Source organism: Toxoplasma gondii, chromosome XII (assembly GCF_000006565.2).
Source record: "Toxoplasma gondii ME49 chromosome XII, whole genome shotgun sequence".
NCBI lineage: Eukaryota > Apicomplexa > Conoidasida > Eucoccidiorida > Sarcocystidae > Toxoplasma > Toxoplasma gondii.
This window is the reverse complement of record NC_031480.1, coordinates 1,469,873-1,493,475: the sequence shown is the minus strand read 5'-3', so window position 1 is coordinate 1,493,475 and position 23,603 is coordinate 1,469,873. Positions and strand designations below refer to the sequence as shown.

At 53.2% G+C, this 23,603-nt stretch overlaps 5 protein-coding genes across 5 annotated transcripts; 3 read left to right on the top strand and 2 right to left on the bottom strand.

Annotated features, from left to right (window-relative positions):
• Nucleotides 1-6: 6 nt before the first annotated feature.
• On the top strand, nucleotides 7-6,519 carry TGME49_218500 (hypothetical protein; the record flags this gene model as incomplete). The annotated part of the gene is made up of 4 exons (XM_018779814.1): nucleotides 7-3,604; nucleotides 4,661-5,622; nucleotides 5,828-5,875; nucleotides 6,421-6,519. 4 exons carry the CDS (start codon nucleotides 7-9, stop codon nucleotides 6,517-6,519), a joined length of 4,707 nt encoding a protein of 1,568 aa, XP_018634831.1.
• Nucleotides 6,520-10,503: 3,984 nt separating this feature from the next.
• Nucleotides 10,504-16,057, top strand: MIC6 (microneme protein MIC6). The gene has a single exon (XM_018779815.1). It carries the CDS (start codon nucleotides 13,808-13,810, stop codon nucleotides 14,855-14,857), a length of 1,050 nt encoding a protein of 349 aa, XP_018634830.1. The 5' UTR covers nucleotides 10,504-13,807; the 3' UTR covers nucleotides 14,858-16,057.
• Nucleotides 10,585-12,705, bottom strand: TGME49_218510 (hypothetical protein; the record flags this gene model as incomplete). Its single annotated transcript, XM_002370594.2, has 13 exons — nucleotides 10,585-10,994; nucleotides 11,055-11,174; nucleotides 11,234-11,303; nucleotides 11,362-11,403; nucleotides 11,460-11,534; nucleotides 11,600-11,620; nucleotides 11,675-11,712; nucleotides 11,771-11,913; nucleotides 11,991-12,034; nucleotides 12,101-12,153; nucleotides 12,209-12,238; nucleotides 12,297-12,440; nucleotides 12,498-12,705. The coding sequence occupies 13 exons, from the start codon at nucleotides 12,703-12,705 to the stop codon at nucleotides 10,852-10,854; spliced, it is 1,131 nt and encodes a 376-aa protein (XP_002370635.1). The 3' UTR covers nucleotides 10,585-10,851.
• On the bottom strand, nucleotides 15,857-19,042 carry TGME49_218530 (proteasome-interacting thioredoxin domain-containing protein; the record flags this gene model as incomplete). Its single annotated transcript, XM_018779816.1, has 7 exons — nucleotides 15,857-16,373; nucleotides 16,732-16,805; nucleotides 17,225-17,315; nucleotides 17,445-17,470; nucleotides 17,685-17,817; nucleotides 17,969-18,107; nucleotides 18,525-19,042. 7 exons carry the CDS (start codon nucleotides 19,040-19,042, stop codon nucleotides 16,317-16,319), a joined length of 1,038 nt encoding a protein of 345 aa, XP_018634829.1. The 3' UTR covers nucleotides 15,857-16,316.
• TGME49_218540 (peptidase S15, putative) lies at nucleotides 18,997-23,603 on the top strand. Its single transcript, XM_002370596.2, has 5 exons — nucleotides 18,997-19,425; nucleotides 20,214-20,363; nucleotides 20,762-21,118; nucleotides 22,031-22,292; nucleotides 22,761-23,603. The coding sequence occupies exons 1-5, from the start codon at nucleotides 19,279-19,281 to the stop codon at nucleotides 23,081-23,083; spliced, it is 1,239 nt and encodes a 412-aa protein (XP_002370637.1). The 5' UTR covers nucleotides 18,997-19,278; the 3' UTR covers nucleotides 23,084-23,603.

Genomic DNA, 23,603 nt, shown 5'->3' with positions numbered 1-23,603 from the left:
GAGAAAATGGTAACAGAGGAAACCGGCTTTTTCTCCGGGCCGGACGTTGACGCTTCTGGCGATGACGAGAGGCCAGAGACAGACGACATTTGGAGACCGGCTCCTTCGCGCTGCAGTCGATCGGAGTCGCCCTTGGATTCTCCCGTGGGTTCGCGGAGCCCACCTCCTGAGCGTTGCCCCCATTCGCCTGTTTCCTCGCCTTCTCTGCATCTCGTCAGTTGTACATCAGCGTTCGCGACACATACACCGCACACGGTGCTTCTGATTTCCTCTTCTGCGTCTTCTCATTGCGACAACTCAGCCCCGACAGCAGCGTCTGCTTTTTCGCCCACTCACTCCTTCCCTGCGTCCGCAGAATGCGCTTTCCCCGCCTCGTCTCCCAGTCAAGCGGCGCGTGGTTTGCGCGAACATAACTCAGGAGTCTCCAGTGCTTCGCCTGCGCTTCTCCTCACCTGTTGCGGTGCCTGTGTCTTAGTTTCGCCCGTGCAAACCGAAGGCGGCTCTCCTTGTGTCTCGGCACGCGCAGACGCTGCCCAGGGGGGGAGTGAAGCAGAGCGCCGTTTTCGGCGATGTGAACGGGTCCATCCAGATGGTTTGGGAGGCCCTTCGTCTTCGGTCGCGTCCCTGCAGTTTGCTGCTTCTGTCTCGCCTGCGCGGTCTTCGTTTTCCTCCCCGCCACGGGTCTACAGAGTCCACACAGCCCTCGTGACAACGCTGTCTTTTTCCAGTTCCCTCAGTCTCGTCTGTTCCTCGCAGCGGCCTGCGCCCCACTCGGCACACTTCGCTTCTCTGTGGTGTCCATACACCGTAAAAGAGCGGGCGCGGCTGCCGCTGCTCTTCGCGGCTCGCGCAGACGTCGTCTCCTCGGCGTTTCTCCCCGATCAAACGCAGGGCCTGTTGCTTCTGGTGAAGGACGGGAAACACTCGATCTTTGGGTACATGAATTTGCGGACGAAACTCGCACAAAACGCCTCGACGTACACGCCTCGGTCTATGGCGCGTGCGACTCACCTGTCGCTGCCGTCCAGTGGTTCCCAATCTCGCTTGCTGCCCGGCACCTCTGAGCGCTTCGACGTCTCGCCTGGGGTTCCGCGCTTCGCGCCTGACTTCGTCGTCGACTGCGGCAGACAGCCGGTGCTCGGCCTCGCCGTCGAGCCAACAATATGCGCCGCAAACGCGTCGCGGTTTCCCGCAACTTCCGCGCCTCTCCGCTTCGCGTCTTTCGGCCAGGGACACCTCCGGCTGTGGTCGGTCGTGCCTAAGACGAAACAACGCGAGAGCGAAGCGAAGTTGCGCGTCCCGGGAGCGAAGGGAGGCGCGGCGTCTCGCAGAAACCGAAAAATGGAGGAAACAGAATTCCCGCCCCCTTCGTTCCGCAGCTGTTGCTTCGGCCCGGCGTTCCTCTCACGTGAAGCGGGCGCCGCGCGTGCTTCACAGGGTGTATGTACACCCGGAAATCAGTCGCTTCGCTCCGTTGGCGGCCCTGCGACAGCTTCTCGTGGTAGCTCCAGGGTTGTCTCAGCGCAGAAACGCAGTTCCCTCCAAGCCCCGTCTGGCACTTCTTTTCCTTCGTTCCTCTTTCCAGGTTTCCCCGCTTCGTCACCTCGAAATCCATCACACGTTCCGCTTGTCACCGCGGCCGCGTTCCTGGCAGAGTCTCGAGAGCTCCTCGCGGGCACCGCCGACGGACTCGTCTTCGTCTTCCGGGGTTTGACCGCCATTCGCGCCCTCTCAGTGTCTTCGCCTGCTTCGCCATCGGCGGTCTGTCTCCTTCTCCCCTTCAGAAAGTCGCTACTTCTCGCTGCGACGAAGAACGGCTTGTTAACTCTGCTGCGGACCACAGGGCAGGTGTCGCGCCGACGCGTGCGGAGTCGTCGGGAGCCCGCATCTTCGAAGAGAAGCGAAAGGTTCCCTGGCAGAGGCGAAGGCCCTCTGGCGAATCGACTGGGCCCTCCGACACATGCAAAGGGGAACTCTACGCCACGAGGCAGAGACGGAGAAGCGAGGGAGCAGCTGCACGATCGACGAGAGCCGGGAGAGCGAGGGAGACCTTCCGAGTCGCTGGCCTTGTCAGGGGAGAGGGACGATGGAAGAGTGGACGCTCTTCGCGGTGTCGAGAGAGAACGAACACCTCTAGAAGCGGCGAGAACTCTCTCTTCTCGAGCTGCCAGCAGCCGTTCTCTCTGTTCCCGGGTGAGTGGAAGGAACGGTCTCGCCAGCGATCCAAGTTGGAGGCGGCTGACCTCCGTCGGCAAGAGAAACAGAACTCCGCGGCGCGTGTCCAGGGCTCCCTTCGCAGACCGCGTCCTGGATCGACCTGTACGTACACCCCGAAGTAGCTACGCAGATGCATTCTCGCGTCCGCAGGGACGTTCCTCCGCCTTTCGTGTATATCGTCCGGCTCGAGAGAGGTCTCTGTCTGAGGCGGTGAAATGCACACACGCGGGGAACCCACATTTGTCTGGTGACGGCAGACAGGTGGAGCAGAGAAGCCCCTCTCAGCGCGCCCAGGACCACCCTTCGCGTGTCGGCTATCATCCGCTTTCAAGGCCGTTGCCGTCGCCTGACGACTGTCCTTCTCCGCGTTTCTCGTTTCCCCACAGACGTCCCTCCCGCCGGTCTCCCTCCGATAATGATGATATGCGAGAAGACACGAGTCAGCCTGACTCTTGCGAAGGCCGTGTCTCAAGGGTGGACTGTCCCTGGGAGGGTATATCCGGCTTCGCAAGCACAGACACTGCGTCCCAAACGGCTTGCTCAGAAAGATCTCTGCACGTTCGCGATATCCTTCGCTTTCACGCATATCGGAACTTTGCTGGCTTGACCCTTCACTCCCATCCTCCCTCTACTCGCTCCCAGTCCTTCCCCCCCTCCGCACTTTCGGCGTTTTCTGCTGGTCCGCCTTCTCTGGCGAAAGATCCCTTCTCACCTTCTCTCCTGCCTTCCACGTGGGTCTCCACTTTCTCGCCCTCCTGTTCCCCGCCTCACGCAGCTCCGTGGTTCCCATCGCAGTTCGCCTGTCTCGCAGGCTGGAGTGTCTCCGTCGTTGATACTGCTTCTCGGTCTGCTTCTTCGGAGCCTTCTCTCGTTCTGGTCACCGACAGCCACATTCTCTGCCTGCGTCTCTCGCCTCTCCTCCCGTCCTCCTCTCTCCTTCTCGCCCAGCAGCCTTGGGGTTCCATCGAAGCCGCGGCCGCGGTCGCGGCGTCTGCGGCGCCGCCACTCTGCCTCTACATGGAAGAAGAAAGTGAATGCAAGCCAGCCTGTGAGAGCTCTTGGAGCCCCAGAGTAAGAGACACCTCGGGAGACAGAGGTTGGACACGCGAGATGGCGCACAGAGACTCAGGACGCCAGGAGCGAGGAGGCTCAGGAGCGATCTGGGGAGCCAGCGCGCGCCGAGAAGAAGAAAAAAGGTGCGACAGCGATGGAGAAACGAGACAAACCGGAGAGGGCCGAGGCAACATAATTCGTCAGCTTAGAGCAAAGAGAGAAGAAGTCGCAAGAACATTCGGAAGCATCCTCGTCACAGGTGGCAGGTGTCCCGTGGGAGGGGCGTTGCATGTCTGGCGCGTGTGCGAAGAAAATGCAAACATCGAGGCACTCGGTGAGAACAACGACGTTTTGAGCTAAAGGAAGACCAACGCAGGACACCCTCAAAACATGCAATACCAGTCAGATACCAGCTGAAGCTAGACGCTTTGAAAAGACCAGACTCTTCCCTTTCGCGGCTGTGACCGCGTCTACTTGCACTCTCTTGTGTCTTAGATTTCTTCGGTTGTCGGTACTCTCCTGACAAGACCTGTAGGCAGGTGAGCAAGAGTGTCTGCTCGGTCCCAGGTGCTGTTTGTACACCGCACATGTGGATGCAGGATAGATGGACGCGGGGTTCATTTGCGCCTTGCCGGTACTCGCATGTGTCTCCATGTTCGCGATCGAGCAACGAAGTTCGAATCCACTCTATGCTCCAGCGCCAGTGCCTCAGTCGTCGTTCGTTTCTCTGGCTGTCAGATACGCAGTTCCTCCACGGTGTGTCTCACAAGGGAATCTCTGGGTTATTTGAAAGGCTTCCTTCTTCGCAGAGATGCGCGTGTGGAACGGAAAGGAGTGACCCAACGCAAAGTGTCAAACTCGGGGGTGTCTTTATGTTGCGCAAGAAAGTCATCTTGGATTCCTCCCGGGCTTCGTTCCGAGATTCCTGCTATTCTCTCTCTCTTCATTCCTTCGAGATTCTGCTTTAGTCCTCCTCTCGCCTCGGATCGCTGCGAGTTACGAGTATCACCCTCTCTCTTTCCCCGCAACCCCTCTCTCCGTTTGTGTGCCATCTGACTCTTTCTTCTCCTCGTCTCGATGCCTCTTGCATTTTTCGGTGTCCTCCGGCAGTCCTTTGTCGTGAGACTCTCCTTTCCTGACTTCTCAGTCCTGCATCGCGTCTCTCTGCTGTTCTCCGTCTTTCGACTGCATGCTCTCCAGATGCTCGTTTGTCTTCCTTGATGATATTTCTCTTCTCTTTTCGCTTTGCTTCGTTCTCTGCGTCTCTCTTCGAATGCATCTTGTCCGTGTTTTCTGACTCGTACAAATGCAGCACTCTCATCTCTCTCTCCCCTCCGCCAAGATCAGCGTCTCGTTTTCTTCTGTCGTCGTCGCTCCCGTTTGCCTGCAGGTCCTCCTATCTTCTTCGAGGCCGGCGTTACCGCGGTCGCCTTCTCTTCGCCTCTCTTTGTCAACTCTCGTGGGACTTCTCCCCTGCCTCTTCTCTCAGCGTTCGCTTCTTCCACAGTTCCTCTCCCTACACTCCTCCCTTCTCCACCTTGTTCACTCTCTTGTTCTCCTCCTCCTTCGGTGACCGCCTCCTTCCTCGCTGTCGGCTGCGAAGACGGCTCTGTCTGGCTCTTCCTCCTTTTCTCCTCGTCTTCTCTGTCTCCTCCCTCACCCGCGATTTCCGTGCGGCTCTGTCTGGTAGCGGCGCCGTTCCAGTGTCCGCAGAAAGCCGCATCGGAAGTCACGGCGCTCGCCTTTCGTCAGCATGTGGGGCTTCCTCCTTGGCTAGCTGTCGCCTACCACAGCCCCAGTGCGGTGCAGTGTCTGGAGTTGGTTGAGGCGACCTGTGCGCTCGGTCTCTTTTCGCTTTCGTCCCGGCCTTGTGAGAAGCTCGGAGAACCTGACGGCCCTCAGCAGAGCTGCCAGGCTGCTTTTTGCAGCACGTCCAGAACGTCCAGAAGTGTATGTACACCCGAGAGAGGGGAGACGCCGCTAGCGCGAAGAAAAGGAGCGGAGGCGGACTTCGTCGAGACACTCGGCTGGCGAGAGGCGTGGAATTCTGCGCGGCGTCACGACGAAAGTGACGCGTGGGAACACTCCTCCGACGGAACCACAAACCCAACCTTGTGGAGTCGGAGAGGCAAGCAAAGCGAGGCCGAAGAATTGCTAGAGAGAGAAGAAAAACGAGATGCTTGCCAACCCCAACCTTCTTGGTCTCGACAGGCTTTCTTCTGTCGCTTCTCCCAAGGCGAAGACGGCTTCCCCGCCAACTGTGAGCTTCTCTTCGTCCGCGGCACTCACGAGGAAAGACCATTTTGGCAACCAGGAGCCGCGCTCCGCCCACTCCCCGCCCGAAGTTCGGGTGTACGTACACCCTGGAGCTGCGGGGACACCCGGGATGACGACTCGTGGGCGTGGCGAACTTCGCATGTCGAATGTCCCCGCGGGAATTCCTCTGTAACGTTCCCTCTGCTTCTCCTTGGTCGCCTTCATCTGTCGCCGCCTTCTTCAGCTCCTGTTCGTGTTCTTCGGTTCGCTCAAGAGACACACAAATCATTCGTTATCTCAGATAGTTATCCGTCTCCAAGAAGTTCTCATTCTCGTCCTGGCGACGTCGGTACGAGGCGCAGCGCGATTGCCTATTCTGCAAGTTGCGAGCCAGAAGAAAGCTCACAGGAGGAGGTAAGAAGTCGAGGAGAGAACGACAGGACAAAGCTACAGAGTATTGAACACGAGAATCTCTAGGTGTCTTTTTTGAGAGTAGAAGCTGCGCAGCGTGGGGTATCTCGGTGACAGCTCGGACGCTCTCACTCCTCTCTCATTTTTCTCTGCCTTTTCTTGTCTCTAGCCACAGTCTTATTGACGCCAACTACCAGAAAAAGCAATTGAATCTATGTCAGTAGATTTATGGGCAGTAGATCGGTATTTTTGTGTTGACAAAGAGGAACAGTTGTAAGGGTACGCACACCCCTACCCCCTACAGGTCGTGTCGTTATGCTCGCATGAGCTTCATATCTACTTTGATATTCACATTTCCGGACGCCCGTGCCTCTGTCGCTTCCCTGTCTTGATTCCGCGTCTTCTCGCTCTTCTCCACCTCTCCCTCTGCTTGTTTGCTGTTCTGAAATTGTATCCCCTCGTCCTTCTCTCTGGTCTCTTCAGCTCTTGTGTCAGACAGCCGATGGAGTGCTCGCCGCCTTCTCCATTCCCGCGGGCCGCAGGCCTGGAGACGAGGTCCTGTTCCGCGTGAGTTACTTCTGAAAGGTGTGTTTGGTTCTGTTCGCGAAAGACAACGTGTCATCTTTCCGCGAGCTTCCTGCTTCAAACAGACGAGTGGAAGCCAGCGCTGTGTCGCCGTTCTCGACGAGGACTGAACTCTTCTTCTCGCCCCCTCTTCTGTCCCTCGCACATCATACTTCTCCTTCGTCTGCTGCTATGGGCCTTTCTCTTTTTCCTCTGTCCGACCTTCGAAATCCCAAGCCTCGCCGAGGAGTCCAGCTCGTGAAATTCGAATTTCCTTACACACTTGAGACACAAAATGTCTTTCGTAGGGTTACTCTCTCCATGTCCTGTCTTTCATGTGTTTCTTATTACGTGTAATATGGATTAATACATATATATTAATATATATAGGCATTCTTCAATAATATATATATATATATATATATATATATATGCGCAGTTCTTTACCTGCTCGTTCTTGGTTGTCTGTGCAATGATGCTTTACTTCCTTTCGCATGGCAGGTGCCTCGATTCAGGATTGCCTTTATCGATGTCTCTCTTCAAAGCAGTCAAAGGAAACGAGAGAGACAATCTCGTAATTCTCGTCTCTGTGTCACATCTCCCTCCTCGATTTTTTTCTTCTTTCTTGACATCAGACAGCGCTATGTACGCGCTTCTTTCCCTGGGCTTCTCCTCTGCCTCTCAAGGCTCACGGGGTCGGACGGGCTGCGCCAAACCCACTCGGAACAGTCAGTTCTTTCTTGTGTCGTACTCAAGTTTATGCCGTTCTCAGGTGGAAGCGCCTCTGCCTGCCTCTCCCCAGACACAAATGTACACACAGAGAGAAGCATGAAACAGTCCTCTTTACTCTCTGAGGAACGCATGACAACGAGACACGCATGCATATAATATAATATATATATATATGTCTGCATATGTCTATATATCTATATATCTGCGCACAAGAATACGCATACACAGTTTTGTTGTAATTGTGCGAGCACAGATTCAAAGAGGCACGAATCTACCTGTGTTTCTGCATTCGTTCATGCATTCTGCACCGGGTCGTCCTTCTCAGATGTGACAGTCTCTTTCCAAGTGCCTATGTATGTCTACCCCTATACACACGCGTATACATACATACATACATACATACATACATATACGTATATACACACATATATGCATATATGTATGTACTTGTATGCAAATATAGAAGGAATTTCTGACTGCCTTCCCGGTAGAGTTTGCATGCTTTTGTGTAAAAAATGCCTAAAGAGGCAAGAGGACGAGAGACTCGTTGGATTACTGATTTCATATTTATACTAGATTTTTAATTATTCGATTTACAATCTGAAAAAGTATGATTAAAAATACCGGTTTCTGGGGAGTCTATATGACGAGTTGGACTACTGGTTTAGATGTTGAAGGTGTTTGTTTACTGGATCCAAGTTCGAGTGTGTTAACATGGTTCCGATAACACTCAGTACCTCTATGAGTCAGGACATGTTTGTTGCTTTTTCACATTTTCCTCCACTTCTTTCAGGTTCTCCTTCCAGGCCCGTTGCATCAAGGCGTTTCCCCTGCCTCTGCGTTTCTGGTCGCTTTCTACACCCCTGAGAAACACGCCCTGGCCTGTGTCGCGTTGCCTGCTCTCTGGCGCTGTCTTCCTCTGGTGAACCCTGTGAGAGTGAGTTCTTTCTCGTCCGTTTTTCCTCGGAAAAAAGAGGCGAGACAAAGCACTGGGCAGACGGGCAGTGGCCTGCGAATGCGAAGCCAGTCTGGCGGAAGGCCGGCGGGGCTTGCCAAGCTTCCGTTTTTTCCGTGGGGTCGCCAGGAAGACAGGAGAGCGGCCATCGAACACGAACAGAGCCTCGCACCGTCTGCCCACACCTGTGTCCAGCCCGTCCCTGATCCCCCATCATTCCTCAGAGGCGCGGGGCTAGCGAATCTTTTTCAGAAACCTTCTCCACCTTCTAAGACGAGAGCGTGGAATGAACGGCGACGCGAAGAATACAACTGGGGCGGGGGAGCTACACACGAAGAAAACTCCCGACAAACTGCCTCTGCGGTGGGATTCCCCAGCCCACCACGCACGACCTCCGATGATGAGAAAAGTCTCTTCCTTCGGAGGAACTACCGCGAGGAACGTATGCTTGCCGCGTCCCTACAGCACGCACTCCAGTCTCGAGTCATGGCCTCAGAGACCATTCTCCACGACGCCCCGCCGACGGCTCTTCTTTGGGTGTGCACCTGCTCGCCTTCCCCTGCCGCGACACAAAAGCCGCGTCTTCCTGTGGTTCCGCCTGCGGCGCAGTTGCCTTCGTGCAGAGAATTCCTGGTCTCAGTTTCAGGCCGGGACGGGTTCTTGCTCGTGTGGGACATCTCGGATTGTGTGGCTGAAACGAGGAACACTTCATGTCGTGTCGTGCATGCACGGGAGTCTCAGAGCCCAAGCTTGCTATGTCGAGACGGCCCAGCCGTCTCTTGTAGGGGTAGCCATTCTTTGTTCTTGGGGGAAAACGGGATGCAACGCCCTGATCAAGAAATGGTGTCAACTCGGAGTTTTGTCCGAGCACCCACACACGCGGCAGGGCGTTTGGGGGACGAAGTCTGGTTTCACAGACAGCCAACGAGGAAGCACTTGCGGGACACAAACGGCTTTTCAGGAGAGCGATGGGAGCGGCGATCACCAGACAGGCGAGCCACAAGGACTCCTCGTTCGAATGCGAGCGAGCGGCGAGGCCCCTCCGATTCCACAGGCAACTTCGGCGGAGTCGCCGACGGCTGTCGTTCACCAGGTGAAGGCACCTGTCATCGCTTAGAGTTGAACTGTCCTGTGAGGTTACAGCCACACGGATCGTCGGACCTTCTCAAGTAAGTCTGTGCACCGAGACCCCCGGTTTGTCACTGCAGGTAGTTCGGAGGTGGCGTCATCTCGCCACCGAAGCATTTGTAGCCTCTGTGAAAGCGAGAATGGCGAAAGTCTGGCCGTCGCGTCCACTGCTACCGACAAATGGGGCTATACTAAACATTAGAATGACGGGCTGCGGCATTGCGTTTTCTGATCTGCAGCGGAGGCGACCTGGAGAGAGACGATCTTGGTCAGCTGTCTTACCTGGCAGCTGCCCGGCACAACTGTGAAAAGCTTTGTCGTGGCGATTCTTTGCTTCCGTCGAAGGCTCACAGTGGTCAAGGCGCGACGGAGCTTGATGACAACGAATGCACCAGGTCATCCACACCATGTCGTTCCGTGGACGGTCAGATGTGGCAACATGACAATCATGGGACACGAGGGTGTCCAAGACTCAACCAATACGACGCGCTCTGGGACGAAGCCGAGGCTGTTGTTAACACGCTGCCCACTCAAGCTCGATCAGCAAGACAGCCAGTCCCTGAATTCGTTTATCGGACTGTGGTGAACGAGGATCGGTTTGAAGCGGAAGTTTTCTTAAGAGGTATACAAAGCGAATTTACATAGGAGATTTCTCTTCATATTTGCGTTGGGGTCTTCGCGGAGGATCTGTAATATATAGCTGCTCAGCGAAATACTAGTCCACAAAATGGGTTTGTAGGCGCTGGTGCATGTGTAGCTGGCATCTCCCGTTTCGTTCATGTGGCTTCAGGTGGGACCATTGACCAGATTCAAAGGAAGAGGAAAGAGAACGCAATAGTTTTCAGAGCTCGCCCTACTACTGATCGACATCATGTCTCAGGTAAAATTATCTTCTGAGTTTCTAGGAAAGAATATCTTCATCATGATGCCGTGAACAACTTTGTAGTCCGGAAGTCAGCCTGACATCTGTGTCCAGAGTTCAGTAGTTCAGTCGACACTGGCATTCCCTCTCCATTGTTTTCTCTGCCTGTGCAGCATATTCACGACAACATAACCCGAAGTCGCTAAAACTCTTCGTTCCTGCTCGATATCCTGTCACATCAGGGAAGCTTCGAGTCGAACAAGGGCTCGATGAAGAGCGATGTTTTTTTTCTGTTCCATCAGGCGTTCTACCTTGAAAGTTCACTCTCCGGTCAAACCGTGCATTCTCGCTATGGTCGCACGCCTCGTCTGTCTCGTGTGTGTTGTGTTGGTCTATCAAGGGTACATGTCACTTCGCACATCTGCACGTCGTCCAGGTTCACTCGACAAATGAAATGATAAACGAGTTTGGGCATTTTGTCTCGAGTATGTAACATGGGTTTCTGTGTCACTGAGAGTGGCAACGACTTAGTGCCCTCGGCCCAATGTCAACGCATGCAGTGGTTGATACGTGGTTCAAGCTACAACTGCAGCTATTTTCTACGTTAGCAGGGAGAGTTATCTCAACTGAATTGTCATTCAGAACACCTCCGTCACTGTTAGCTTGTGTGGGGTCACGCAACAGACGCCACCAACCTCTGCGGAGGAGCTGGCAATCCAGGCACCCGACAGCACAGGGCCAAACGTTTTTCTCCAGCAGCGACATCGCTGGATGACATCTCACTGTGCCATATATCTTGACCACCAGCGAGCAGACCTGGCAGAAGTAGCTAGTGATGTACGTGTCAGTCATCCGCATCTATTTACGTGACCTCACCATTCACTCTGGCGATGTGGATTGCACCCTGGTAGAGCTCTCGAAGAGAGCAAAGATGGGCAGCGGGCTCGCCGCAGATATTGAAGTGTAGTGCCATCTCAAATGTACAGCCTGCGCAGCCTGCAAAGGAAATCGAGGCATCCATGACATCACTTAATGAGCATCAAAAGTGCACGCACCTTGGAAAACGAACTCTGTATCGGCAATTCCTGTGAGTCCACCTGCGGTTAGGCTGGCGACTTCTCCCTCCTGAGCAGAGCGTTTCTTGCGTTGCAAAGGACCTCACGAATAGACACTATCCACTCACAGGAAGGGCACGTCTGTAGAATCGCAACTCGTCAATGTATCCCTGAGACGTTAATTATGCACCGATTTTTCTGACGCCACGAACTGCAGCATCTGTACCTCGAATCCGGAGTTCTCCATGGTAGATCCAACGACAATATCTCCGCTGTTTGAAACGACCACCCCACGTAGTGCCTGGAATGCGACCAAAACCGGTCAGTGTTCAGAAACGAAAGCACGAAAGAACATTAGATACTGACAATTTCGTTATCCTTGACACCCTACACGAAAACAGTGACATTACGTCTGAGTGATTGCATGTTTGAGTCGCTCACATTGACGAACAGTTTCAATCTGCTTTCACTGGCAGTGACTGAACCGTATGCATTTCTGCATGTTGGTGTCTTCAATCCCTAACCGAAGGAGGGTACCTGCAATGTGAGTCCACCTCCTCAGCGGGAGAGCGCCAAGAGAGGGAATCCCCTCCGAGGTGCTGTCCGTTGTCGTCACGCGGATTGAAAGTTTCCTTGTTTTCGGGTACAGCAGTATGGTGGGCGTTTGGCTGGCATCAGTCCTGTAACGAATATTATTATCACCGAGGACCTAGGAATTTTCCCCAGTAACACACGCACCCTTTCGATATGATATTACGAAAGTAGCCGGTCGAGTCGCCCAAAAGGTACATCCAGAAGGCCCTGTGGCGACGGGACCATTGAAGGGGGAAATGGCAGCAGGGTTAATTCTTGACTGCGTCCCTACACTGTAAACTCGCTGGACTCCAAAGTGGAGCTTGACCGTATGGTCCCGCTCGCTCCTAGCATATCGTAGGTGCTTTGGTTGCGGTGGCCACGATTTGCTGCTACTCTTACCATTGACAAAAGCGGCGCTCGCGCCCTTCCCTGTACGCGAAACGTCTCGTGGTCTCTGGCATTTCAACAGAATATCTTCCTTCTGTACCGTTATGAGGTGGCCCAGACCGGGGTGCCCTGTGCATGTGATTGCCGTTTCCAGTTTGGTCAACTGGGTAGATCTCGTCGAATGTGAACCAAGCGCTGAGACCTTCCGGGACTGCATTCGCAGTTATAATTTGAGACGTTCCTCCTGGATTAGGATGCAGTGTTAAAGCTGGTCTTCAGTGTTGCTTCAGTAGCGCCATACCAAGGCAAAGTGCGTTTGGCACACTGAAGCATTTATCATATATTCTGTCAGCGAAGTTTAGCATCGTTTTTGCTCTCAAACTGATATCTCTTGTTCCCTCGATGGCATCTCCATGTAGCGCTGCTGGGTCAAGCATGCCAAAAGCCGACATACTAGAACTAGCAACCAGTCCGGAGCACACTCCTACAATAAACTTGATACGTGTCATTTTGTGAAACGACACAGCACATAACCACTCGGACTGTCTCACGAAGCTGTAGGGCGGATTCACCAATGATCTTTCGCAGCCGATCCAAAACTACTTGCCCACTTCCGGTGTACGTACATCGCGCGACATGAGAGGCATTCATTGTTTTCCATAGAAAACACTACTGGACAACCATTCGGTAGCGCACAAGTTGAGCCTCTGACAAATCTTTCCTCATCACGTGAATACACGCTGCGTGATTCGTCAGTGACTCCACTGTGGTCTTTAACCACCATCAGAGTCCTGTAAGCATCCTTTGTTTCCGTTTAAAATGCCTGCCAGATGGCACGACGCCGTCTGGTTTTGCCGGCTTTCTCCGAGTCCTATTAGACTTTGATGCCTTACGGCTTTTTTTTAAGAATGGTTCTTTTGAGATTTGCCGACTTTCCAGTTCCGCCACCAGACGCTCCTGTTGAACTGCCACCGGCACGATGCAGTATTCCGCCACGAAAACGCGCACCGCAAGCTCCGCTACCATTAAACGGGTTTCGTCTGCTTTAGATGTTTCCTTCCGCGTCATCAAGGCAAAAGCATTGCCACTGATGTTACCGAAGCTTTCCCGCCATGCTGCGCACAATGCCCAATCTTCCGTCACGGACCTCTTCCGGTAACCACCTAAAGGAGGATTACTGGGCAACCCAAAACGCTGCAACAAGAAGCACAGTCCAGGTGTCGCTAGATTCGAGCCTGCATGGTCGTTCCGTAGCTCCATACAACAATTCTCTGTGTGACGGCGAGAGGAGTAACGCGCTAGTGTGTGTCAGCGACGCGGCAGTCGATCCGATCCTGCAACAGGCAGAGGTGTGTCGATGCTCAGTGATGCGACGGCGTATCTGAAGAGGACTGTAGCTCCACCACGACCTTCGTGGGAGCACGAAGTGTACTCTGTTGTCGTCGGTCTCGTATTTTTTTGAGTTGTGTACTTCGCTGCAAGAGGAGGGTGAGATTCGACATCTGTGGGCGTTTGGGATCGTGATGACATCGACTGTGCTTTGATATATGATGTGTTTTTTTTCGATTGGATGAGCACATTCCAGTAAGCTTCCTGCCGCGCGTCTCTGCTATGAGGCTCTTCCGGTGCTGTGCTGCGGCCGTTGTGGCGGCCGAATCGTTACTGTGGCTGAAGAACGGCTCCCCGTTTTTTGCCTTTCTTCCTGGGAATGGAGAGATTGCAGACAACTGCTCTGGGAATCCATGCGGTGGCACCGCAGCTGGTACGTGCATAAACACACCATCTGGATATGATTGCAGGTGCGAACCAGGCTACGTTCTGGGCGTTGAAAATGACCAGGTCACGTGCATGATGCCCTCAGGTGTACCCATGGCTAATTTTGTACAGCTGTCGGAAAAGCCTGCAGCTTGCAGCTCAAACCCTTGTGGACCTGAGGCAGCCGGCACCTGCAACGAGACAAACAGTGGTTACATTTGCCGCTGTAATCAAGGCTACAGAATATCTCTCGACGGGACAGGAAACGTGACATGTATTGTAAGACAGGAAAGCGGCTGTGAGGAAAACGGGTGTGGGCCGCCAGATGCAGTACAGAGTTGCCGCCGACTAACAGGGACGGCAGGTCGACTATGTGTATGCAAGGAAAACTTTATAGCGACAATCGACGCCAGTGCCCATATCACCTGCAAGCGTGTGCCTCCCCATTATAGGAAGCCTCCCTTCGAATTTGGCAAGGGAGGTCATCCTGTGGACTCAGAACCATCGAAACGCCAGAGGGAAGATGAAGGTGAAAGTCGTGAGCCTGAAAGCGACTCAACAGAACCGGGGAGAGATCAGGAAAGAAGAACACCACTTGAGGAAAGCCAGGAACCGGAAGGAAGCACCCCGGACAGTCAGCAGAGCCGAGGTGGTTCTGGTAGCGACAGTACCGAGAGCGAGGAACAAGGAAAGGAGAGAGAGGAAGGAAGTGGACATGCTGGTGCGATCGCTGGGGGAGTTATTGGAGGCCTGTTACTTCTGAGCGCTGCCGGAGCGGGTGTTGCATACATGAGAAAGAGTGGGAGCGGTGGAGGGGAGGAGATAGAATACGAGAGGGGTATCGAGGCTGCAGAGGCCAGTGAAGTCGAAGTCCTCGTTGATTTGGATAGCAAAACATGGGATTAACACGTTCTCGGCTGAGACTTCACAATGTAGGGTGTCGCTGGCAGATCAGCTGCAATGCGAGAGGTGACGCGAGTAGTGAGCACCGCTTCTTTTAAGCGCGGACATTGTGCTCGGTCTTCTGTCACCCCCGAATCAAAACACATGTATGATAATAGTTCCTGTTGACTTCCCCTGCCGACAAAGAACTGCTGTGTCGAGGCCGGCTTCTGTGCACTCATCCCAAATGAGATGGACTGATGTTTTAGAGACACCTCATCGCCGACGGAAACCATCAGCTCCCAGAGAAACTATGCTGCGTCGTTTTTTAGGTGATCTGTTGCGTAATGCGCACCTTCATATCATCTGTGTGTTGACTGTTTGGTCGTTTTCCGTTTAGTCAAATGAATGCAGTGAAATGCAGGGAATTTAGCAGACACCGAGAACTGTCCTCTTGTTCTGTGCGCGAGTTGTTTTTAACGTATAGCGATGCGTTTGCACTTGATATTACCCTAAGCCATCAGTGGGTATTTAGAGGAGCCCACAGGTGATGGGGGTGATCCCTGTTTCTTGTCATTTGGCTTGTAGGGTTCGCTGGAACTATCTGGTGTCACGGAAGAGTGGCTTTACTGTCTGTCCCCAAACGCAAGGCATCAGTGTAACCCCGATAGGACTCTGGAGACTTCTGCTTCACTGCCGCGTTGCAATTTTCCCGCGTCATGTGGCAATAACGGTAATTCCACGTGCACGCCGCATACCGGATCTTTGCTCCCAGGCTTTCTTATGAGGTCGGCATACGTACAGCGGCGGCGTACCTCCGCTCTAGAGAAGACCGGTCCAACCGACTTTGAACAGCATGCTTGTGAATGAGTGCTTAAACACCCTGAAGTGATGGTGGAATGTAGCAGTCTGGGACGGTTGATGCGAGGATATCACCATTAGCATAGACTACCTTGCTCTTTAGCGAGGCGAGACAACTTATTTAGGTAGCCATGAAACACCTCGATAGTATCAATGACGACGTGCGGTTCACCAACTTCCGTCGCTAGCGCAGAAAACAGTCGGAAACACAACTCGGTGAGCACCTGAAGTGTCAGTACACATTCGACCGTCGGGACCCGGGATTCCGCAAGTGGCACCCGCTGGTCCAGTAGCAGGAACCTAGTTCATTCAGTATAACAGATTTGGGGCGGCAAAGAGCAATTTGCTCGACCTAACGCTTGCTGTGGGGGAGCTTACACACAAAACCGCCGCTTTAGGCACTTGCTTGCAAGCTCGCTCATCAGATCACGAGACGTCAGGAACGGGCTGACGGCTATATTCGATTTTGTCTGCAACTGAGGAACAACCGCTGACAAGATCGTGGGCGACAACAGGAAGCTCGCCCGATTGCATTTTGCTTTTGAAACGGAGCATGAGGATTAGCAAGCATAACTTAGACGTCTGCCGTACCTAGAACTGGCCGCTTGTCTTGATAGTCCGATCAGGTGTCGTTTGGAGCCAGCCTTTCACTTTCCTTCACGGGCTTCCACTCTTTCATCTGCCACAAGGGAGATAAAAAAGAAGAGCCCGGCTCTACTGCACATCGCAGAGTGACTGCTGTTAACAGCTTAGCGAAGTATGTACCCCACGCTGATGGCTGCGGAAACACTTCCTTCTTGGAACACAAAGACATCGTTGCTCCTAGAATGGCCCTCATGGACTAGGGTACCCTGGGATTACAGAAACTCTTATGGTAACTTCTACCATGTTTAGAGAATTCAAATCATACAAATCTCCTGTAGGACCGCTAAAAATGTTTCAACTGCCTACCACGACAAAACTGGCACGTGGGCATGTTCAGTAGACATCTTTAGAAACCGACAGTCGTTCTCAGCTATCACGGTGTCTGGACTGACCTCCAATTTCTCTGTTGGAACTCCACAGACCTTGATCTCGGAAATTTTTGTCTGGTCGGAGCCGTTGTTACTTTCTGTCATATTCATTTAGCAGTTCACAAACATCACACCTTGTCAGGCAATGAGTTCTGGATGATTCTCACAAAGCAGACATATTCGGAAATGGAGTGGTTTTTAACAGGGAAGCTGACAGATCTGTGGCTACCACAGGACTGCTGATGGCTCCTCTGGTAGAAAAATCACTCACTCAGGCGAACCTAGGACAGCAAAGTGGAGAGGGCACTGCCAATTCACACATGCCCCTACCAGTCAATTTTTGCTGCAGAAGGTTACCGTTCAGCAGTAGGAAACTTCCTGTGAGACGGATTCCATTGCCTAACGCTGAGGATCCACGGTTCCCCCACGAACCGCAGGAGCAGCGCGCCTGTCGACCCAGGCCACTTTCCCCCGACCACACGAAGTCAGGTTCCTCTCCTTGGCAGAGACTACTTACCCACATAAATGACGAGAGTGGAGACGGTTTGGAACTTGACGAATCTTAGAGGGACTGTACATCCGTTTTCAACTTCGTTTTCGTCGAGAGTCTGTACGCAGTTTCAGGGTCGTCAGGCAAGCCAGAGCAGCAGCGTCAGAAGTGTCGCTATCACCCTGGATCACTATGCTTCGTGGACGCTGAGTTCTCCTACTCGCAACTACCATACACAGAGGCGTACCACTTCTTGAATTGGAGGCTCGGACTCTGTAGAAACACAGGCAGAAGCACAACAAATCCCCGACCTATCACCCGGAAATAGGCGACATTGTCGCACGGCCATTTGCGATATCCACAGCACAGCCACGAAGGCCTACCAGACCTGAGATCGACAGTCAGCTGACTTGCTGGGATTTGCCAAAGCCTGCACAGCAAAAATGTGTAGCACGCGGGTCGATGACAGCACAGACACGGGACGTACCTGCTTCGGAAAACCCCATCGCAAGGTTGTTGGTGAACAGCTTAATTGTAGTGGGCACCTCTCCGGCTGCAGCGCTTCCGGGCGGTGATTTTATCATCAGAGACGACAGTTTTACAGGGCTAGTGAAGCCGAGCTGCACCAGTGGACGCACGATGACAAACGCCAGCAAGCCGTTGACATATGGACGGAAAGCACGTCTGAGAGCATCGTATGTGGCATGCCACCCAGAAGACAAACGCGATTTGCTACCCAGAGAAACAAGAACACGCTGTTGAAACACTGACCTTGATGAGCAACTGCGGGTCTTCATTTGATGAACTGAGGTAGGCGGATTTCGATGTCTGTTCGATGATGTCGCGGATGGAGTGCTGGGCATCCTCGTTGAGACACTCGACCTTCGACTTGTCAATAAGGGACATTAAGCTGGGAAACGCAGACTCACAACGGGTGCTTGTCATGTTTTGCAGTTCTAATACAGTCCGTACGGCCTACTTTTTACAGTGTCTGAGAGGCCTATTTACGCTGGCAAGGGAGTGAATGCGATACAGACGCGGACAGGGTACACCGACAGAAAAATGCGCCGTCGCCAATAATTCCCGCATCACGTATATTTGCGCTGGAAACAGAAAGAACTGCACCAAGGTGCACTTTAGCACAAAGAACACTTTCGTCACCTCTATCGGAGAGGCCTCTGTCCACCAAGAAGGCCATAAGCCGCGACGGACAGTCGATATTTCTTCAGAATAACATTTGCTTTGCATGCTTCCACACACAGCGCAGCTTACAGGCACGTTCGAGAGTGAATGGGGGAACTTGAGAGCTACGAACCCTCCTTCATACCTGGTGCCCTCCATGATGCCGATGTGAATATCCACCACTTTTTCGCGCTGCGTATCAATGCTGCCGTATCTTTTAAGTAGCCGGGCCGAAGACACACGGCGAAGCCCGTGGAAAATCAAAATTGTGTCTCCTAAGTTTCTGTTGACGGAACATGCAAAACGTTGTCTTCCACCCCAGCATGCCGTGATTGCTGAGAAGCCCCTCGAGAGACCCAGGCGGTCGAAGGCTGAATCAGCTGCCTTATTCACGTGCGAGATGAATGCAGATGAGCGTTTTATGTTGGGGACCTCGCAAAGAGACTCTCGAGAAGTTGCAAGGGAAACTCGCCACACCTGTTCCGGACACAGACGTCCTTGCGCTTCTCGAAGCCACTGCATGCACACTGCCTCTGTGTAGTATTTCTGTTGGCTCGCTGCGTGACCTGTCCCGACCACGCGCATCTGTCTCCGTATTGGGAGACACAAAAAGACAACGCCGCGACCCGCTGCGCCACTGTGCACGTCCCTTGCTTGCGACATGAAAGTCTTTTCGTTGCCTGCTTTTGCACAGGGCAGAATGTTCGTCCCCGTGACAACTCGAATCTATTTGTCCTCGATTTAATGGGTAACTTCTGAAATCCGGAGAATTCGCGACCTTCGTGGCACGTCAGGTGGAGCCGTGCTGTCGCGCACATCTGCTGCGACCAAGTTTTCGAGTGACACTAGCAGAATATCCTCTCTTCTTATTTACAAACACTTTTTTGTGTTACCGAACTATGGGGTTTTCGTCCTCAAACTGGTCCTGGGCTGGGCTCGGCTGCGGACTTCTTGCGCTTGCCATTCTCCTGCCACCCGACCCTGGACTTCGCTTCAAGCTGCCCCCCGTCCAACCTTCGTCAGAGCCAGAGGGATACACAGTGTGGGTACGTGCCGCTTGCATCAAAATACAATAGCAAATGTTCTCCTTCGAGGCTCGTTAGGTTGCTGTAGGACACATTTTCTCGCTTGTTCCGCGCAGGCACTATCGTGGTATCGAATTCGTTGCGCCTTACATGCAGAGCACTCATATTTGTTTCTCGGTGTGACGGAGTCTATCCAAATTGTATGCGAAGAACAAACGGTTTTTATGTGGCCTTCATATAAGGTTCGTGTGTGCCGCGTGAAACCTTCGAGAGAACCGGCGGTGCTGCTGCAGTGCAGAGCAGCAGCTCCGCTGCCGTTTGAATTTATTCTTTCTCTTGCGGTTATGAAGCCGTGTTCCCACTAAGGTGAAATGCTGTCCAAGAAGTGGCACTGCGATGCTCTAAGACGACCCTGCAATCTTCCGTTCATCAACGGGATCCGTTCGTTGGTCTTTTGCATTTGGCCGCGTGGCGTTGTCCTGCCCATGCACTGGTTCGATCGCGGGAAAGGAGATACAAGAGTAAACTGGCATTTGCTGAGCTTGTTATCCAGCAGAGAAAAACGGCTTCTGCGACACCTTTTCCCTCAAAAAAAAATCTTTCTGGAACCGTGTCGGGATGTGTCGTGAGTTTGCCGCGAGACACTGCCTAGTTTCTTTCACTCCAACTGCCGTTGTTGCTGATGTCCCACTTTTCAGAGATGTACTCTTCTTTATTCGTGAAGACGTGAGCCTATTCCTTTTTTGACGTGGCATGTTTTACCCTCTTCGGAAAAAATTTTGTGTTGTGTGGAGCTCGTCATTCTCCAGCGCAGAGGTTCGGACGGGACCGCCTACGGTCGGCGGACGGTGTACGTGGAGAGTGGAGGCGAAAAGCTTCACGGGTGGCTGTATCTCCCGCCTAAACCCCGTCAAAATGTCCCGATCTACGTCGTCTGCCACGGCTTTGGAGCGGTTATGGTGAGAGGACGCTAGCGATACGTCGCGGCGTTGTTGGTTTAGTGGATGCATAGAACCAGTATGGTAGCAAGGTGTCAGATAGTAGTTAACCTTCTGGCGTAGACGCTCGCGATCGGTATTCATTTGTTCCATCTGTACGGGAGACGCCGAGATCGGCGGATCGTCCATAAAGTGGTACAAACTTCACGGTAGAGAGCTACGCAGTGGTCAATCGTTCACAGGCCTCGCCACCGTGCTGCAAAGGCGCAAGAACCAAAGGGAAGACGTGCTTCCTGTTTCCGATCACTTGGGTCATCCGTATGTCGTCCGAACTGTCTACAGAACCCGGGTGTTTTCGGTGAGTCTACCCTTCGATCCCGGCACGAATTTGACGTGAGTTATGCGCATGAATGTTTCAGCCTGTTGCGGATGTCGCCTTCGCGGAGAAACTTCAAGAATACGGGATGGCCGCCATCGCCTTCGACTATAGGACTTGGGGATTTTCGGGAGGGGCACCGCGCCAGGTCGTCGACCCCCACATGCAGCTGCAAGACATCCGCGCCGTCTTGCAGCACATTGTTGATACAGGCGGATTTCAAGGCACCGTTGACGCCGCCAACATTCACTTGTTCGGCACTTCGTATGCTGGCGGCCACGTTCTAGTCACGGCGTCTCAGCTCGCCAGCGAGAAGTCCCCTTTTCTCCGCAGAGTGCGCAGCGTCACCTCCGTGGTGCCTCTCATCGACGGGCAGGCACAAACGAAGAAGGCGCTCCAGGTACGTGAAGCGGATGGAACTTTCAAAAAACTGGACGGCATGGCATTGCACGGGACGCCTAAGGGTTGACACGGCTAGGCCGGCGAGGTCCACTTCTTTTGACTTAGTGAACTGGAAGTAAGAGACCAACGCTCTGCGGTGAATTCAGATTTGGACCACACAGTACACGGTTGTGCCCTGAATAGACGCGTACCTCTACTACGTAGTCTCAAAGCGGCGCTAACACAATGGAACTTCGATCCAGAAAGCCAAGACGCTAAAGAGATCAGCCAGTAGTGGGACACACGGTCATTCGAGAAGTACTCGTATGGGTTGCTGACGTCTGCAGCTTCGCGTGCAACGGACAGATAAGTGGCATTAGCGTCAGTCTAGTGGCACCAAAGAAGCCGTGAGTCAGAAGACACCATCGTCGGTAGCTATGGTGGGTCTGGAAAATCTCCGTCTAAACCCCGCCCCCCCCCCTAACGCTCTCGAAATAGTCGGGAACGAAGTCCGTGGACTGTCTCGAAAAGGGCGGCGTACTCTCATGTGGAACACGAGTGATTGGGCGCTGCTGAAATAAAACGTAGCGAAAGGAACCACTCGAAAAAAGCCCACTGCAAATTAGATGGGTGGTTTCGTGGAAACCACACAGAGGAGATTTTCTGTGAGTGCCTTGCTCCACCCCGTCCTCACAGTTTCACCTAACATCCGGTAGCTGGTACGAGTTTCCGTTCCCAGCGCAACCTTCAGGGGCAGCCGGTATAATCTGAATATGGGCCTAGTGTGGCGAGCCCACATTAAGTGGAAACCACGAAATCCGCATTAATGACCTCTGACCTCGAAAGAAAAGGGTTGTTTTACAGCTTAATGTTTTCGGACATTCAGCAAACGACGATGTCCCTTGGCACTGTGTGCGGCTGCGTAACTCAGCAAAGATCATTTTTCCGGACGCTTCGATATGCGGCAGCAATTCTCGCGGACTTGCTCCGACATGCAGTAGGAAGCCGCCTACAGCCTGTGTATCTCCATGTTGCGGGACCTCGCGGAGCGTCAACCCTGTCGGCTTTGGAACTTCAAGGTGGCGAGTTGGAGATCTGGTCTAACCGAGTTTTGGACGGCAGTCGCACCGTAGCATGGACAAATGCGTTGGCGGCGAGGTCCATCTTCATGACATCTCAGTATCGACCGATCAGTAAGTGGTCATCCTCATATCTACCGAAGAATCTGCTGCAGACGAGGTATCTGTGCGCGATTGCAATATCGTAATTTGTTGCGAAGGACAGAAGAACACTCGCAACGTTTTGGGTACCTCGCATAAAAGGACGACCTCCACGGTGTGTGGACGGTTCGCAAACATCGTGTCGAAACACTTGCTTTGAAGTCTGCTTTGGCACACATCAGGCTCAATTTCTTGCTTGCTGGTCCAGGGTGAAGATACAAAGATAGTCAATGTTTTGCACCCGCCCCCGAGGAGCCGGGTACCCTGTTGGCGCGGCAAGGCAGCTTGCTTGTGATAGGCGCACAGTTGGAGCGAACGAGCTACCTCCAGTGGCGGCCCTCACCTGACTCGTGACGCTTGAAGGGTTCCAAAAGATGTTAATGCCTGGTGAAACCTGCTCATGGATTCTGTCTGGCTCACTTTGTTCGTATGCCTTCACAGGTTACCTCGAGAACATTCAGACCCCAACCCTCCTTGTTGAAGCCCAACACGACGACACTTGCATTCCTGAGCTCACAGAGGAAGCGCTCAAGATCATCAACTCTCGGGGTGCGAATGTCCGGGAACACCGTGGTAGCAAGAGCACTGAGAAAGGTCGACTCGCTGAGCTGTACCGAATGCCTGTCAATCACTTTGAAATATATTTATCGCCACACTTACAGGACCTCATCAATACCACGGTAGCGTTCGCGAAAAGACACGGTGCCAGTGACGAAGCATCAGTTGACAAGTTCGCTGGAGGTGACTCTCCAAAGAAGTCGTAAATCTCATGTCACCCCCTGCATCAAATGTTCTGCTGGTGTTGTCATTCATCCGCAGCAGACACACTTGTTCGTGACCACGACTTTCTACTGCCTGCGAGCTGCGAACAGACCGGGAATCATGTTTAGTTAGTCTCATGCTGAAACGCCACAGGGAAGCTCCATCTCACTGGTCGTGCCACGCTTCGCTGACTACCAAGATATCTGCATCTTAGTGAGTGCCACATGCGTTGAGAGGAAAATCGCCATTGAGAGGAGAGACATCCAGCGCATGCTGCAGCGATAGCTGGCCGATCAAAGAACCGGCCGCTAACTTGCATCGTATGCAGGACGCCCCCAGTAAGGCGTACGCATGCGGACATTCGTGGTGAACGGTGTAGCCTTTTAGGCGGACATGTCCCCTAAAAACACCTTGCATAGGATGTGTCGTACTCGAGTTGGTCTGGTGCGGAATGCCGGCTTTCTGGCATGTGATGCGTCGTGACAGACCTATGCAAATCTAGTTTGTGTAACTGTCTAGTCA